This window comes from Echeneis naucrates, chromosome 21 (genome assembly GCF_900963305.1).
Source record: "Echeneis naucrates chromosome 21, fEcheNa1.1, whole genome shotgun sequence".
NCBI classification, from domain to species: domain Eukaryota; kingdom Metazoa; phylum Chordata; class Actinopteri; order Carangiformes; family Echeneidae; genus Echeneis; species Echeneis naucrates.
In genome coordinates, this window is record NC_042531.1 from 15,734,264 (window position 1) to 15,752,315 (window position 18,052).

Here is an 18,052-nt window from a genome sequence, read left to right on the forward strand (position 1 = left end):
GATTCATGTCAAACAAGCTCATTTGGAGTTCATTTTCTGGGTGCCTTAACCGACATAGTGGAGAGCCACATTGCATTGCACAAATGTGATTTACTTAGGAAAGAAAATGTTCCTCTATCGCTATAAGAAGGAAACAGCACCCAGCTGACTCAGTATGTTAATAGGGAGGGATCGCAACACTACATTCACCTCAATCATGCTTTTGAGAGATGACAGGCAGCAACAATGGAGCCAAGGTTTTTGGCACATTTCTATGTAAAGAATAGTGGAAAATAGTGGCATCCTCTAAAAATATGGAGAAAAGCTCATTTTAAACAAAAAGTCTATTCAATGCCCATTGTAGAGCTAATAGAGTTTAATATGTGATTATTTCCACTGAAAGAATTAAATTTGTTGTGCAGTTACATTTGTCCTGATAAGACTGTTGACACATTGAATGTTTGCCTGACTGTAAATGGCAGCATTTTCTAAATTGCATAAACAATGTATTGATTCTGGAAAGCATTGTACACAGTGATAATGACAGTTCGAACCATAAAAAGATCAGAGTGAATTTTACTGCTTTTTGTTCCTTACTCCTGTTAAACAAGTCAGAAAAGTAAAATGAGGCTATGCGGTACTACTGGTACGTTAATATTCCACAGTTTAAATGTGAGCAGAGCTCCACTTCCTCAGTAGCTCTTCAGAGAAGGAGCATATTAATAGTGTTCAGTTCACCCGTCCTCATCACATCTGCCCCTCTCTTGTTCTCTGGTCCAGTTTGGGGTCTAGTGGAGCATCACAGCTTGAAGGCCTTCATGGATAATAGCCTGGTGTAAATACTACCCCCACACCCACCCCACCGCTGAGCTCCTTTAAATCGGATTAGACATGCTTACTGTCATCTTTGGAAAAGCGGTCCCATTTTGCTCATACTTATCTATAGTGAACAGTCATAAGAATGCAGATACAGGAAGGAAACAAATAAATTAACTTGTGACACACTGGAGAGGCAGTGGAAACACTAAATAGATGTAAACCCGATTACCACTGTAATAATGCCCATTTAAGGATGGTGCCTCACATACAAAGAAGCTGAAGGGGATACATTTCAAACTTGGCAATGCAGGAAAAAGGCAGTTGGGGTAGAGTCTGAACCATCAGTCAGCTGGTCTTGGCACACATGGCCACAATGATCCATAATCCAATCTTTTAATTTGGTGAATCTGCTTAACAAATCAGGCAAAAATCTATTTCAACAACCAATTCACAGAAAAAAGCATGAAACAGTGAATTGAAAAAAAAAAAAAAAAAAAAGATTTCATGCCATTAATTTTAAGCCTGGCACAAAATCTTACAAGCTGCTCTGCAAATAAAATTAGCTTACATGTATAGATCCTCTGTCAGACAGAACATCAACATGTATTTTTTTCTGGTCAGAATCTTGGATTGCTTGCCTGCTTGCAAAATTGATCACACATTCAACCGTGACATGTACAGATTCAGAAGCATTGAATGAAAAGAAATTAATAGGGGATATTAATGAAGTTTCAGAACTATTTCATGTATTTCCTGTCATCAAAACACAACATTCATACTACTAACTGATTAGATTATTGGATATGCCATAATTATTCAACAGTGGATGTGTTTCTCAATCTTTCATTATTCACATTCAGTGGAGGAAAAAAAAAGTGCAGTATGAACCAATTACAATAATTTGGAAGGTGAGGAAAAAAAACATATTCAGAGGTACCATTAACTCGAGCAAGCTAATTATCTGCATGAGTACCTTTTTCATTTAGACACATGCTCACTGATTGACAGGCCAAGTGAAAGCTGAGGCAAAAGCTGAAATGCTATTTTTTCTCTCCCATCATTACATAAGCTTGATTTCTGTTTAAATTGATAATGTATTTATTTTGATGTAATTTATTTTATCGTACAAAGTATAATGTGATGTTACAAATACAAAGACCATTTCTTCAAAATCTTAACGGGTACCAGCTAATAATAAAGTGCCTAAATTAATGAGTATTGTTCTTTTCCTGCTCTATTTTGATAATTCTTCAGAATTTTACCCAGTGCTGGTCAGAATTAGTCTAAGTGGTGCCTAACTAAATTTACAGGGGCACAGAAATGAAGAGGCTACTGTGTTGCATTTCATGTAAAATGTTTGTCTTAAAGTGATCCATACAAGGCTTTGTGCTTTCTAGATGTCACTCCATATTACATAACACGTGGAATATGTTATATATGTGGAATTGATCAATTGTATACAGAACTCACTCTAGCTAACATAGTAAATTGTCCCTTTTATATGACTGTCACAGCTCGAGCAGTGAAGCAAGAAAAAGTGTTCTCACCTTGGGGCTGCCTGCTGGGGTGGAAGATCTGCAAGTCAAAAGGCTGAGCACTTGTCTTCTGGATGACTGTGACATTTTGCCCGGTCCACTTATTGGCTCTCGCTAAAGTGTTCGTCCTCCAGTCAGTCCAGTACACATAACCTCCATAGAGAGATACGGCAAAGGGATGGGACAGGTATTCATGGCCCCTGAGGATCTCAATAACCCCACTACCATCATAGAGTGCAGAGAAAATGGCATCGGAGCTGTTCAAAAGAGATCAACACGGAGGGTCATATCAAAGATTAAACTGCTCTTCAAATACATTGAGAGAGAACAGCAGAGGTAGGCAGATCAAAGTGCAACTCACTGCATTGATGAAACTGTTAAATTGTTCAAGACCCACTTCAAATCAAATATGGCCACTGTACTAAAATTCACTAAATAATATACTCCCTCTATTATTAAACAGATACTGTTAGCATGAAGGTAAAATTTCTCACTCAGGGAAGGTTGAATTTGCAGTGAATACCACCTTACAGTGCTAAAAATTGTAAAAGGTGTGAATGCATCTGCATACATTAAAACTATGATGGTTTACCGTGCATCTGTCCAGACAATCCTCTTTTCCAGGTGATCCAGAGTAAGTCCATTAGGCCACGCACCTATTTCCATATCCTTAAACACAATGTGTCGACCTCCCCCACTCATTGATGCAGCCTCAATTCGGGGGAAAGTAGCATCCCAGTCAGTCCAGAACAGGATCCTTGAAGAAATCCCAAAAAGCAAGTTACTAATGATCATAATTTGTTTGCTTTTGGAAGGGAAAGCAATAATAAACAAAATGACAGCAATTTGTAAGGCGCTTCAACTTGTTTGACATCACTCCCCTACAGCAACCACAGTATTTGCATTTCTAATGCTCTTGTGACATTATGCATTAACACAGACAGCGACAGTGATGACTGTCCAAGAACAGCATCAGTGATCCAGTGCAACCCTCAACATCTGTGACGGGCCTTAAAATGGGAGCCCATCTGTTTTATTATGACTTTTCACAGCTCAATGAGGCCTGAAAATGAACACTGTCATTGGTGTGACCATTGACAGCATCCCGAATCTGACTTACAACCCATCACACATCACTTCTTTCCTGACTTAGTCCACAAAGTCAGCTAGAATATGGGAGAAAATGGGTGCTCAGGCTTAAATCACGCACTGACAACAACAAAACAGCGTCAGGAAGAAATATCCCTGTCCAGATCAATAGCTGTATTCACTTGATAAGGCTTCCCTGATCAATGACCCACTCCTTTGAGTGGATTCAAGTAATTAGATTAGAATTATTGCCCTGGAATGGAAATGCGTCTTTAGCCACCAAAAGCACCCATTAATCCTACTCTGCACAGCCATGAAATGTAGACATCTTCCCAAATGTGAAAGAGTACCATAGGAGAGAGTGCATGAGCAGATTACTCATTTTTTAAGTGAGTGTTAAATTGATTTTTAGGAATGTCTGGGTTTTGCTTTAATCTGACATAAAAAACTGGCCACAGTATACAACCACTGGCTAATTTTTAGAAGCATTAATCCAAAGTAAGCGCCTAATGAGATGTACCAGCAGCACACCAACAGCAGAAAACATTATTCAACTTTTTTGTATGACTTGCATGTCCATATTAAAGGTGGAAGATAAAAGAGAAAACCTTTAAAAATGATGACTGCAGGAGCATAGCAAATGCAGATGCTTCGACACAGGTGCAGTCTATGGCATGGTTAATCTCTGCACTAAAAACAATACAGACAAATCTGATGCCTTGGATGGCCACATTGAAGATTTCAAATTATTTAACCTTGAAGATGTTTCAATGCATAAGAAAGTACGGACAGATGAAATATTGTTTCTGAAAAGGGATTAAATTGATGAAAACAAACCAGCTCCAGATTGTTGACATGATCTAGAGTAGGACAGAATTGTCATGTGTGTTACTTACCTTAATCCACATAAGACGGGTCTACTTCTCTCCAGAGAAGATAATATTAAACCCTGACATGCTAAATGCTAAAAGTTAATTACTGCAATACTCTCATTTAAATGAGGGCACATGTATTCTTATTCCTGTTACATATTTTGCCATCATTTGCAGTTGACTCAGAGTTGCATGTTTGTTAAATTGAGAAATCAATATTCTATTACTCTTAGAAATGACCAGCTAATGTGTATTCTTCAGCTAAAACACATACACCAAGGCTCTCAGTTAAGTGAGAAAACCTAATTTGTTTATTTTGTTGTGTCTGACACAATTTTTACTACAAACAAAGTACTACATTATTTTTACTACAAAAAGTGCTCCACATCCATGAACAAGAGTCATAAATATTGTCATTGTGTTAAGTACGGATGGAATTTAGTGCAAATAAATATTACCCTCTTTGTTGCAGACTAAGACACCCAGGGGTCCCTGAACTCCCACCTCGATAAACACTGGCCTATCTATCTTTCACCAGCAGCATTTAAGGAGCGGTCATTTGTTGCGTTGTGTATTTTCTTTTAAGGGGTCCTTGAAATGAATGAATGAATGAATAAATTAAAAGTGGAGCGTATAAAACCTCTCAACAGTGCAGTGGTTTATCAGAAAAAGGCCAACAATCCTCATTTCAGTTAACAGCTTATTAGTTTGTCATTAATCTGACAAAAGTAAACTCTTAACTGTTTTCATTCATATGTTTTTCATACGTGTATATAGTTTATTGATGAGGAGACCACCGAGAGGGGCAACATTTAACCAAGCAGTGAACTTTGTATGACTTGGGGGGGGCGGGTTAGAGCGTAAGTCAAACATAAGGGAAGGCCTGACTTATAATTAGCTGTTGATTCAAAATACCTGAGAGACATTGGGAGAGCATCTGCTGAAATATTGATTTGTGCCAAGATGATCCTGCAAGGTGAACTCAGAGTTCTTGTTTTTCTTTTTGTTTTGTTTTTTTAAACACCATCTGTGCTTTCACCCATACATAAAAGTATAGTTCAGTATAAACTGCATACATCTGGAGAGGAGCAGAGCAACAAGACGACCGCTAATCCAAAGATGTTTCATTATTTCCAAATAATTTCTGAGCAGAATATCAAGGGAGGTAGGGTTGGGCAGTTGAATGGCGTGTGCGTGCATGCACACACGCACACGCACACGCACACGCACACACACGATGCACACTATTAAATGCGGGTCTATGATCCACTGAACAAAAATTACAAACATGCTACAATCTGCTAAATATTTCATATATAAAAAAAAAAAAGCATTATATTTTTGGGTTGCGTGCAGGGCAGTTTCAGATGCATCAAGTGTCTGGCCATCCTGCCTGGAGCCCTGACTTCTGGATTAAGGTTCCTGGACCAACCTGTAGAGTCACAGCACAGCTGCATGGAAATGATCTTTCAGCTTCACCACCTGTTTGCTCCAAACACTGACAGTTGTGTTTGATGAGGTGAAAAGCCAGGACAGGGGACCTACTGTAACTACTGGTAAGTGAACATAAGAATATTTTTTTTCCCTACACCACTCAGATGTACTTCAAATTTTACTTAGTCTTTTCTCCGCTTGCATAACTCATGTCTCTGACTCAAAGCAGCTGCTGCTAGGCAACAATTTTTACATGCATGATATATAAAAGAAATATTGAATAGTCAAACAAAAACAATTTATTTCAAAACATTGTATGTTTCTGTTAAAATTCAGACTTTCTATTTTTAATATCCCACAAAGAAAGCCTCAAGAAATTTTTATCCAAAAAAGTACATTAATTGGCGTGAAATACTTTGACCTCTCTCTGTATGTTCACCTAATTTCAAAGAATATACTATTAGTTTGAGTTTATGGAAAGAACAATTACAGCTATCCTCCTTAAATAAATACATTTCATCCAAGTAACTCTCGTTATATCTTGTTGATCATTTAAAATTGTACTTGGGCTGCACACTTTTGTGTGAGTTTAATTGTTGAGCATAAAATATATAATTTTCAAACTTTTTTTTTTTTTTTCGTTCTGACTAGGGCTGTCAAAATCAACGCATTAATTGAAATTAACTAATTTGCATGAATAATTTGATAATTTCTTTTTAACGCATTTCACAGATTTCAAACCCCCCCCTCACCTCCCGAAAAGAAAACCTCTCTAGCGATTCATATCGGACAGTCCGGTAATGAAGTTTGTCTGAGCAGAGTTGCTGTAAGTCACTGTCCAAGATAGCGGCTGGCAGTACAAAGCAAAGCCGAGCATTAGTAGGGAGGACTGTCCCTTGGAAAGGGCCCAAACACTGGAACAAGTTACGATAAAAGATTCTGAAACAGTGCGTGTGCTTTTATTTTGCATTTATTAATTAGTATCAATACTTTATTTGAGAAGCAGATACTCAATGAGTTGTGTGTGACTATCGATATATAGATATCTCCCCATCACTAGTGGTCAGCTCATTTAGGAGCCCATGAAAAGCAGACACTGCTTCGCAAATATCTCACCACTCCAGGTAACATTGTACATAAAAAGCAGTCAGCTCTCCTTTCCGATAAACAAGTCTGTCTCAGCGACTGGCTAAAAGATGAACAAGAGGGCCACATTAATGTGGACATTTGTTTCTATATATCTTTTTGTATTTATATATTTCAATTTGGACTCCACATCTGTCCTTTAGTTGAAATAAACACATGCTAAGTATTTGAGGTTTTTTTTGCCCACACAAAATGAAAAACCAGCCATGAGACTAATCTGATTAGGAATTGTAATCGTTTAACAGCCCAATTGTTAACATCACCTCAAACACCTTTAAATGACTGACTTAAAATACAATAGTGCTCCCTTCATGGTGATGTGTTCAACATGTTATTACTGATGTACTTTAATTGTAGTCCTGTCAGATGTCCATGTCTGTTTCATCTGAATGCTTCATAATTCAGCAACAGTGCTTTTGAGACATTTGTTTTCCCTGTGCCCCAACAGAGTCACCGGGACTGTCAGTGCTGTTGGCTCAATCCCAAACTCCTGTCTACATGACATAGTTGGGTTGTGCAAAATATCAAACCCTAAATTGCTGTCCAATCCGGCACTCACAGATCCCCAACTATAAGGTTCAATACACACACGGGCTTCACAATCACATTCACCTGCTTTGTGAGGTCACAGTGACTTTGACCTCCGCCCACCACATTCAAATACTCCATAGTACAAACTGAATGTTTGTGGTTTATTTGTAGAAATTCCCTGAAGGTGTTCTTGAGGTAACAAGGAGAAGTTTGAGAGATGGATATATGTGCATGGAGTGGATTATAGTCCAAAAACATAATGCCACACAGCTACAGCTGTTGCCAGCACCAAGGCATAAAAATCATGACAGCTAATTAAGCCTGATAAAATGACTTTGATTGAAAAAAAATTAAATAAAATTCTTCATTTACACAATTTAATTTTTTTTCTCGTGTTTGTTTCACCTGCTCCCTGCCCACACATACCTTATTCCTACCTATATCTGTAAAAATTCTATTATCCATGTACTTTTTTTGAAAAATGTTTCACCTCGCAACCTGAATGCTGTTTCTGTTCTCAGAAAGTCTGCTTGCCCTTGTATAGCACATCCATTTCTGACTAAAATGACAAATACTTCTACTATTTCTAATTTATATATATAAATTGCAATAAAACTCTTTCTGATTCTTCTGAAAGTTTTATACACTGTCAAAAACAGAATAGACCAAGCTAGCGCAAATACACTGGCTGAATAATTTCTATGAGAGACTATTTAAAAGACTGAATTGCCATATGGCATAAATATGCAGAAAACTGAAAAGCTAAAGTTCATCTCTGAATACCGACAAACCATATAACTACACCACCAACTATATCATCTTGCACAAACACCAACTTTATATAATGACAATTTGCCTGATGATGCTACATTCTAATAAATACTAAATACAATAAAAAAAAAAACTTGTGATTCCTAAACACCCACAAAGAAGCAAGCATTGAATACAGATTTTTTATTGGCAGCCCTAAATTATCTCACTCTGTACCATGTTACGTGTTTTCTTATCTTGTACAATGAAATATGATTCTTAATATGAAGACAGGAAAAGAGCCCTACAACTGTATTACAGCAAAAAGTTTGCAATTCATAAGAAAAGCTATCACAATAAACATATATGGCCTGCCTCGCTCTATTTGTCTCAACTTTGTTGTGAGGATTTTTTAAATTTAGTTGTGTTAAGGCAGTTTACTGTCACTTCATGTTCTGATGACAGAGCTCTAAACTATTATACAGTGCAAAACAAACTCTTTAAGGTGAGACATAACAGAGGGGAACCAATATGATAGTGCAGACTCACAAGCCTATTTAACTAATTCAATTATAATAACACTTTCTACAAAATGTAGTCATGTGCATCTCCTCTAATGACTTCCTCACAGAATGTAAGAAAAAGTAAAAACTGCCATTTCAGAGACTTGCATAAATCTACTCTCTCCCATGCATGAAAACAGGGTAAACAACTATGATTTTGAAAATTGGTCTGAGAAGAATGATGAACAAAGAAGAACAAAACATATTTTTGGGTATTTTATTTAAAGATCCTGCTCAAAATGTTTTCAAGAAAAACTATCCTGGGGAACAAGAGTGAAGGGAAGTAAAGCTTACGAAGTGAGAGAAAGATTGGGGGGGTACTACCTACATCAGTTCCCATTACTGGAATGGAGAGCACTACATTGTTATTGATGTATTCTACATCTGCTGCATTAATGGCCCTCAACACAGCAGAAGCAGATGCACAAGTGAGAAACACAAGGAGGTTGTAATTTTACTTTATTCCAATAATCTCAGAGGCTGACTGATAGCAGGGCTACAAGCAATCTCTGTATGTGGGAGTCAGTGCATAACATACCCCTGCCCTGGGTCGAGAGCAATGGCCCGCGGATGCTCCATGCCTCCAGCAATCAGAGTTGTGCGCATATCTCCATTAAGTTTGGCCACCTCAATCTGGTCCAGATTGCTGTCAATCCAGTACAGTTTCCCTGTAATCCAGTCCACAGCCAAGCCTTCAGGGGTGGCCAGGCCATGCTGCACAACCACCTCGATCCCTGTCACTCCTGAAACAACAACATATACCAGAACATCACATTGGAATGACTAAGTAGAGCTGACAAGTGTTTTCTCTCTACTCACTTTCATTACCAGATACTTTTCTTTTTTCCCCCCTGCAGATAGTATTCCCTGAACATGCTGAGGCTGCACAAAGCTATCATGATGTCACCTCCAACGTAACAAATATGATCAAAGGAGAGATGGAAGGGATATAAAACAGAGAAACATCTGGTACTCCTCACAGCTTAATTTTGTTGGTTGCTGTACTGAAGATATGCAACAGTAACTAGCAAAAATGTGGTGTGCAGTGAACAGTGTAAACCCTTTTTAAAAAAAAAAATCACATCCTGTCTCACACAGTCATGACACACTGGTGACAATTCTCTCTGATAATTTTTAACATCAGCTTAGTTCACTTGGAGCCCCAGGAGGTAATTTAAAAGTATCGTGTCAGGTATTAGCCATAAATTTACCTGATGAAAAAAAATGAAAAAAGAGTTAAGATAAGCTGGTATCCAGCAGTGGAAAAGGGCTATAACTCACAAGGTATTCAACCGGCAGCAGCGGTTTGTGTCAATTTACAGTGCTCCGGAGAACGTCAAAGCAGATGAGGAAACTTAAAAAAGTAAATCTTTTGCATAAATAAAATGGCTTTCTACAGTAAAAGGTTCTTCCATAATATTTATAATCAAGCTGTTAACAATTATTTTCAGAAGTTGAGGCTTTATGTGTATCACAAAAAGGCAGAGAAGACTGAACCAAGAGGGGATCCTTAGACTCTGTGGAGGTAAGTAAAGGCATGAAAATACAAGAAAAGGCAATTCCAAGTGAGTGTATCAGAGGCGACTATGTGTAAAGACATTACAGTAAAACAATGCTCTCACCTCTAAAACAGAACTCTGTTTAACCAATAAACCACTGTGGTCTTGAGAGCTCTAACAAAAGTTTGCTAACTTTTGTGTGTGTGTGTGCGTGTTTTTGTGCATACCACCAGAGTCAGAGAGCTTTCCCCTGTAGATCTTATCCTCCACTACGTCTGTCCAGTATAGCAGGCTTTGATTAAAGTGAAAGTCCAGTGCGATGGTGTTCCTCAGCCCAGGCACCAACAGGCTGTAGTCCCGCTTGTGAAGGTCTATTCGTCTTATCTCGTGTCGGATTGAGAAAATGATGAAAGCCTCAAAGGGATCTGGTCATGGGAAGAGATGGGAAACAAGCTCTACATTTTGTCTCTCTCTCTTCTGAGATCGATGCATTGATTAATTCATATAAATCATCTACTTGACAGCGGTGTGTGAGACTTTGAGGAAAACCATAATGAAATGTCATGGAATATTTTAACCATAGCATGGTTACTTTATCCAATTTTTGGTAATAACGAGACAGGCTTCATATTGGCAACCATACAAACATACAGCAAGAAACACATCCACAAAAAGGCTCTCTTCAAATATTTGCAGGAGCCTAATAGGCTGACTAATTCTGAAATGTATGCAGTTTCAGGAACTTTTCTGGGACCTTTAAATTCTGACTTTTAGTTAAAGCACCAACACATCTTTTACATATCGGTTTTTATTGGGCTTACATGTGATTTACAGTTTTCTCTGTAAATAAATAGATTTCAGGCTGAATGAAAAAGACAAGAACCCTGTTTAAACTAGCTCTTAAAATGCACCCAGCCATACCAAAGGATCTAATTGTCTCGTTAACCTAAAAGTTGTGCTTCACATTACAGATTACTGTTATCAGAGTAAATCTGTAGTTAAGGGCTGCTTAAAGAAATCAGTCTGAATAAAAGAGAAAAACATATTTTGTCAATACGTGTGCTTTTTCTGTAACGACATGTCCAAATTTCTGCTGCAAACAATGTATCTTATATTTAGAGAAACACAAGTGGCCGAAAAGCTAAAAATATAATTATGCAGAAATTATTAAAAATAAAACATTTTAATTTCAATCAGGCTACCTTGGTTGATTTCCCTCAGAGTACTATTGTTTGCTTATATCTAGTAAAATCCCCAGGGAATAGACACAATTGACCTTTACGTAGTCTTCTCTCCTTCTCTCTCACTCTCTGTCTATCCATGGCGTCTTTGCTGCCATGTAGTCCAAATTTATATGCATCAGTTATAGCCAAACCAATTTGTTACCAAATACTTTGGGAATCAACACATTTCCTTTCTTCCATTTTCTGAAAAAGCAGATACATTTGGAAGTCTTTTGAGAAATAGATTTCACACAGTCTTTAAGAAGGGGCTAAATCTAGCGACAAGGCTTAAAACTGGCATCAGTGTTCACATATTCGACTTGTCTGGTCTTGCCAACTGAGGCTTAGCTCAATCAGTCAGACCAGTTCCATCTCCAGAACAGCTCAGCTTCTGAGAAAACTAAAAGTCACACAATGATACTTGTACACACTTAAACTAATTCAGCAACACACAGAAACCCTCCCTTTGCATGCACATGGGCTTTCAAATATGGACCTTATCTTCACAGCACTCAAGACTAAACAATACTTCAGGGAACAGAACAATTTGCACACAAATGCAATTAAAATGGTGTCCTTGATTCAATGACACATAGTAAGTATTGTAACTACTCTTGCTTCATTGCTATAGGAGAAAAAAATTTGTACTTGTGCCTCCAAACAAATATTTTGTTACGTAGATAAGCAAAGGAAAACAGGGAGTAGATCTGTACTCAGAACTTCACAAAGAATCCAATAACACCTCTCTCAATATGAAACTGGATTGTTTGTGTTTGTATGCAAAATTTGATTTATGCTGAGGCTGTAGAGTTGTGATCGGCTCGCAGAGAAAATTGTGTATTCTGTTCCCACGTTAATGCCAGATTAGAGCTACAACTGCCATCAATCTTGAAGTGAAATAGAGAGGTGCGTCGTCAAAACGAGGTCCATGAATCCAACCGTGACAAGCCTACAGCATGTGTGTGTAACTATTGTATTTCAAGCAGTTCCATCAAACTGATTATTCAATGACAGCAATGAGAACAGCGGGAAGTTTGAATTTATAATGTGATACTAGAATGTGATAAGATTTGTGGTTGTGTGAGATTATGCCTAAGGTGAACTTCTGAACTGCTAAGTGGAAGGACACATCTCTAGGGGTTCAGGACAAGAGAATGTTTCTTTCACTCATCGTCAGGACAGATAGGGAGCGACAGAACTCAGTGCACAGATGTCTCTTTAGATCTGAAACTGATTGAATTTGACATGACAGTATTCACAATCACCATGTTTTACCATTCCTCAGAACTCCCCTCTGTGCTTTCAACGCACAAAGGCCCTAACAAAAAAAACCTTTCAATTCTGTAGTTTGACTGTTTTTCTGTTACGCCCCCCCCCCCCCCACCAAGTCTCTGGTGTGAATGTTTTGAAATATTTATAAAAAGTAACATTTAAAAATCATCTTTTTCATTAAAAAAGGTACAAACAATGCAAGAAGCCAGTGTAATGGCATTGATTACCTCAGAAGCAATGAATGTGGATGTACAACTATGCCCTGGGATCAAATTTAATATTACAGCTAACAAGCCCATGGGCACACAGCATCACGACAAACCAACAGCATCGATAAAACAAACATTAAAAAGCCGGGATCTGTTACCTGTGCTGTGACAGCTGTCTCCGTCAGGGTCGAGCATCCATCCTGGATAACAAGAGCACTTCACTGTGGTCTTGTATTGTTCACACACCTGGCTGCACTTTAGGTGACGGCTGCAGTAGTCCACCACCTCACACGTCTTGTTGCTGGAGTCCAGGTGAAGCCCAGGGGGGCAAGAACACACAACCCCTTTCCCAGGAGCCACAGTGCACTGGTGGCTGCAGCCCCCTCTGGCTACGAGACACATGTCTGTGGTAAAGAGAGAACAAACACTGAATGGGAGTCAAATCTGCATTTGGAAAATATGTCTTGTTAAGACTGCAGTACCTATGCGGTGCTAACTTAAAAAAAAAAGAGAAAAAAGAAAACTGTTTGTAGAAAAGGTCTGAAGGATTACACTTCACTTACAGCTAGAGATCATCAAGTCAAAGAGTGTATGATAATCCAGTGAAGATGAGATTGCATAACTGTGCATAAAGAGCATAAAGAGCCTCCATTTTCCCACTGCGATAAACATTTGTGCCTTGTGGGCAAGAGCACTCTCCAAGCAGGAAGGAATAGACTCATAGTCATAGTTGTCAATGGTGGGAGCAAATTAATCAGATCATCAAGGTCTTCCAAAACACATCACCATAGTATATGAGGAGCCACAAGCCCTCTTTTCAGCTACATTAACAAGGGTCCTGGTAAATAAGCCTCCGTGTTTACATCAGCAACAGATAGAGATGGGTGGGCTGTGTCACATAAGATCTAATTCTTCTCTCTATAAAGGTGATGGACAAGCATTCACACATTCAGAGAACGTCTTAGACAGGCCTCAACACAGGTGCCATGAGATAGGTCAGATGTTCCACCCTTTGACAGTGCAGAAACACTTCCCATTTCTTAGGCACACTGAATATTACAACTGCATAAATAGTTTCTTAGGAATTTGATTTCGTTTTCATTTGCAATGTAAAGATGCCATATTTATTTGTCACCATTTGCTTTACTTTCCCTTAAAACAACGGCACCAACTTAACATTTCAGTACTTGCAAGGAACAGCAATCAAAAGAAATAAAACACAAGGGGAGCATTGCAGTGTCGAAAATACCTTAAAATCCACGGAAGTCATTATTTTTTCTTGGGCCTTCCGCTTAAAAGTGATTTTCAGTCAAAATAAATCTTTAAAGTATCAAACACTCACCCCCTGTGGGCTTGAAATGTGGCTATAAAAAGTTCCTAATGAAAAACAGCTTTTCCGGTCAGCTAGAATTTTGATAACAACAGATTTCAAAAGAATGAAAACAACAACAAACTTCGAACTTTGCTTAGTCCTTTTCACTGATCTATCATCTACCCCCTCCCGATATTGTCAAATTGTTTCAATATGACAATGCACTTAAAAGAATCTGCGGTACAGTACGGGCTGTCCAGCAGAGCCTGCTGTCACTGATACCCACACTCACATTAGCAGTTCAGACACAGGCTGGCTGGGATGTTTTTATCAGGCTTAGTGGGAAACAAGTTGACTGGTCTGTACAGCCTCCTGACCTCAACCCCATCAGACATGCTTGGGACGAAATGTAACCCTGACTGAGCTAGTTCAGTGCCCAGCCTCCAAAATCTTTTGGAAAGTCTTTCCCTGAAGACTAATGGCTCTTTTCATATTAATGTTCTTTTATGGATGATTTGGTGCACTGATTATCGCTCCATGCAGCAAAACAAAAACAAAAAAAAAATAAATAAAAATAAAATGTGAAGACATTACCACAAATGGGTCCTTCATCCGATCGGTCTGCACAGTCCACTTTACCATTGCAGATCTTATCAGGCGTCAGGCAGACATAAGTGTTGTTTGCACAAGGGTACTTGGGGGGCTTGCAGACAGCTGATTCACAGGACTCTTCATCAGATCGGTCCTCACAGTCAATGTCCCCGTCACACACCCAGCTCTTTGTAATACATTTGCCTGTGGCATATGAGAGGTGACATTCACTTGTTTAGGTGTTTTAAAAATTAGAGAATAACCAATTCTGCAGTTTGACTGCAGTTCATGCTATGATTCCAAAAAAACTGAGATCACAAATACATATTTTTGCAATAGCTATATGAAATTTACCAATTCAATTTAGCGGTCACATTTTTTTCCCTCACTCTTAATTAGACATTTCATGGTTCAATTTCTTAGTCACAGCCCAAGATTAAACATTACAGATCCTCAATCAAATACAAACTCTCCCAGTTCTATGCTTATTGTTCAACTTAATGAAAAAATCCACTGAAGATCAATAGTCCTTATGCTGATACTTGCACTACAGTGTAATTTGCAATTCCCACACTGTGCCAGTTAGAAAGAGGTGAAACATTGGGGGAGGCAACAATTGAAACAATACTTATACCAGGATGTATCATAATTTTTCCGCTGTCCCAGGTGACGCATTAACCATGAATCACTGCATATTTCAATTTACAGTTTTTCCATCAAAGCTACATGTACATCATAGGGTTTTGAGATCCCACTGGTTTGTGCTTGGTGGTGCTGGATCAGTGGGAAGCTGACGTGACTGCTGAGGGAACGTGTGTCTTGTGTGTTTAGGTATGTCTGTGCATTTTTGGTTTATATCACTTTCAAGTTTTCCAGTTGCCCTACAAAAATATAGTCGCACAACATTTACATTCATCTCTTGGTTTTTCTATAGGTCTAACATCATGCTTGCACAGCAGCACAAATCAAAATGAAATGTTATGTGAAATTAAAGCTTTGTCAATGTGTAAAATATGAACAACACTTCAGGCAGAAGATTTTAAATATCATCAAAATCCATGTTTGTAGTAATACAAGGTAACATTTAACTGACCTGGCTTGATTGAACAATGCAGCAAAGTAAATCTTTAACTTGGCAAGTTTAATCAGTCAATCTGTGGAAGAACGTATATACTTAGATGAAGGAAGATAAATTATTTTATTATTCAGGGAAGAGGAGCAGGAGGAAGCACTTCTGAGTTAGTTTATTAAATATAACTGTTATTATTTTGAGAAGAAAATACATTTTTTATGTTTTTTCCAAACATAGAAAAGCTGAAACATTTAAAAGTCTCATCTTTAATTCAACAAAACTTCAACATAGCCACAGATGGACTGCCTACAGAGCTAGTGCCTTTTTTTTTATTTAGGTTTGCCCCTCCTCTTAGCTTGATGGTAGATTTATTTTTAAACAACATACCAAACATCAGTGTTGTATTGAGTTTTTTCTGTCACTCTTTTGAAACTTTGCTTATTATCAACATTGCTACATTAGGCAGATAACCTCATAATGGTTTAGGTTTTCAATTAAAAATGTAATAATCTGGAATATCAGATCTAGATAGATCAACACTTTTGGCTTAAGATTTTCATTTCCCTTAATCCTAACCCTACTGCCTGATCATTCCCTCTACTAGTACGGTCAGAGATGTTCCAGCCTCCTGGTGTTTATTGACAATTAAAATTAAGATGTATATTTTTTTGGATTAGACTCAAAAGATCATTTCTTATTAAAAAAAAGAAAACGCCCCTTTAATTGATGAGAACTCTTAAGTTATCTCCTTGTCATAAATCATTTTTGTGTATCACTTGAAAGGGCAATTTGTACTTCTGGGGAGAACAGAGCAAACTGCACCAATGAACAGGGATGTGACACTGCAGAAATATTGTGAATAATAATTGTGTGGTCTAACCAACCATGGTCTAACCTTCACCATGCAGCATAACCTCCATTCTTGATAATACTGTCAAGGGATGAGTGGAAAGCTATAGCACTAAAAACAGCAAAGCAAAAAATCTCTGACCTTCTCCCTCTGGTTGTTGAAAAAACAGACACCGAGGTTGGATACATGGCCAGTTTAAACACGCACTACAAATGGTGTCTCTTCACTGTTGGAAAAAGAACTGTACATGGAAATTTCACCATGATGCTCCACAGTGGAGGTCAGTCAAAACAAAGTTTTTATGAAAAGAAAAAGCTATTTTTCATCTCAATTTCTGAAAATGCAAATTTGATTAAAAAAAACAAACAAACATATAAACGTGGATATTAATGAAATGATTAAGATACTTCCTTTCTCTCTCAAGAAATATAATGTTTTATTTAATTTGTTGAGAGGCTAAGATGATAAACTTCATTTGTTTTTCATAAGGAATCGCTGTATGTGAGAGTGCAATTAATGATGCTTAATCCAAGGTGAAATCCATGACTGTGTTGAGCTGTGCCTTTATGTAACCCACAAACACAGTGGAATAACATCTCATCTTCTGTATAATTTGAGACAAGTCAATCAGCTAACTGGGGTCTCTCTCTCTAATGTTGTGCTTCACTGTCCTTCATGCCTTCTATACTTTACACTTCCATTGTGCTTCATTATACTTCAAGTAGATGCTACAAAGGCCATAGGCCATTTTCTACACAGGTGTCAATTATCTATCAGCTGCCTGTTTAGAGTAACGCAAAAGCATCATCTTTACCATCTATTTATAATTCAAAATACTTTTTTTCTTCTTGGGCCCAAGAAGAAATTTCAAGTGTGTTGCATTTATTACCAGTATCTTTGCAGGTAAACTTGGCCTTAGGGTCACACATCCTTTTGGTGCCCTCACAATCCTTTTCATCGTTTCCATCCTCACAGTCCTTGTCTCCGTCACACCTCCAGCGCTCAGGGATGCAGGTTCCATCTGTGACACAGTGGAATTCTTCCTCACTGCACTCAATCACAGGTGGCAGCACTGGAACAGAAGCCATTTTACAACAACTTTGTCACGTATCTGCAGCACACTGTCATGGCCACAGGCACAATTGTATTGAACTAAAGTATACAACTATTTCACAGGACATTTTTTTTATAGTTTACAAATATTTATTTTTCTAAGCAGGACACTTGACAGTAGCGTCCAGAGAGGGATGTTATTTCACTTCTAGCATTTAAGTTTTATGTCTCTAAGATGTTTCTGTCTCTTTTA

At 38.1% G+C, this 18,052-nt stretch overlaps 1 protein-coding gene across 1 annotated transcript in view; it reads right to left on the reverse strand.

Moving 5' to 3' along the window:
* lrp1bb (low density lipoprotein receptor-related protein 1Bb) overlaps positions 1-18,052 on the reverse strand; it is a 168,402-nt gene that overhangs the window by 79,789 nt on the left and 70,561 nt on the right. Inside the window, exons 21-27 of the mRNA XM_029530846.1 lie at positions 17,636-17,818; positions 14,828-15,028; positions 13,080-13,325; positions 10,445-10,642; positions 9,257-9,461; positions 2,926-3,090; positions 2,346-2,590 (exon numbers count right to left, since the gene is read on the reverse strand). Of these exons, the coding sequence (XP_029386706.1) occupies positions 2,346-2,590; positions 2,926-3,090; positions 9,257-9,461; positions 10,445-10,642; positions 13,080-13,325; positions 14,828-15,028; positions 17,636-17,818 (1,443 nt within the window). The remainder of the gene's footprint in view (positions 1-2,345; positions 2,591-2,925; positions 3,091-9,256; positions 9,462-10,444; positions 10,643-13,079; positions 13,326-14,827; positions 15,029-17,635; positions 17,819-18,052) is intronic.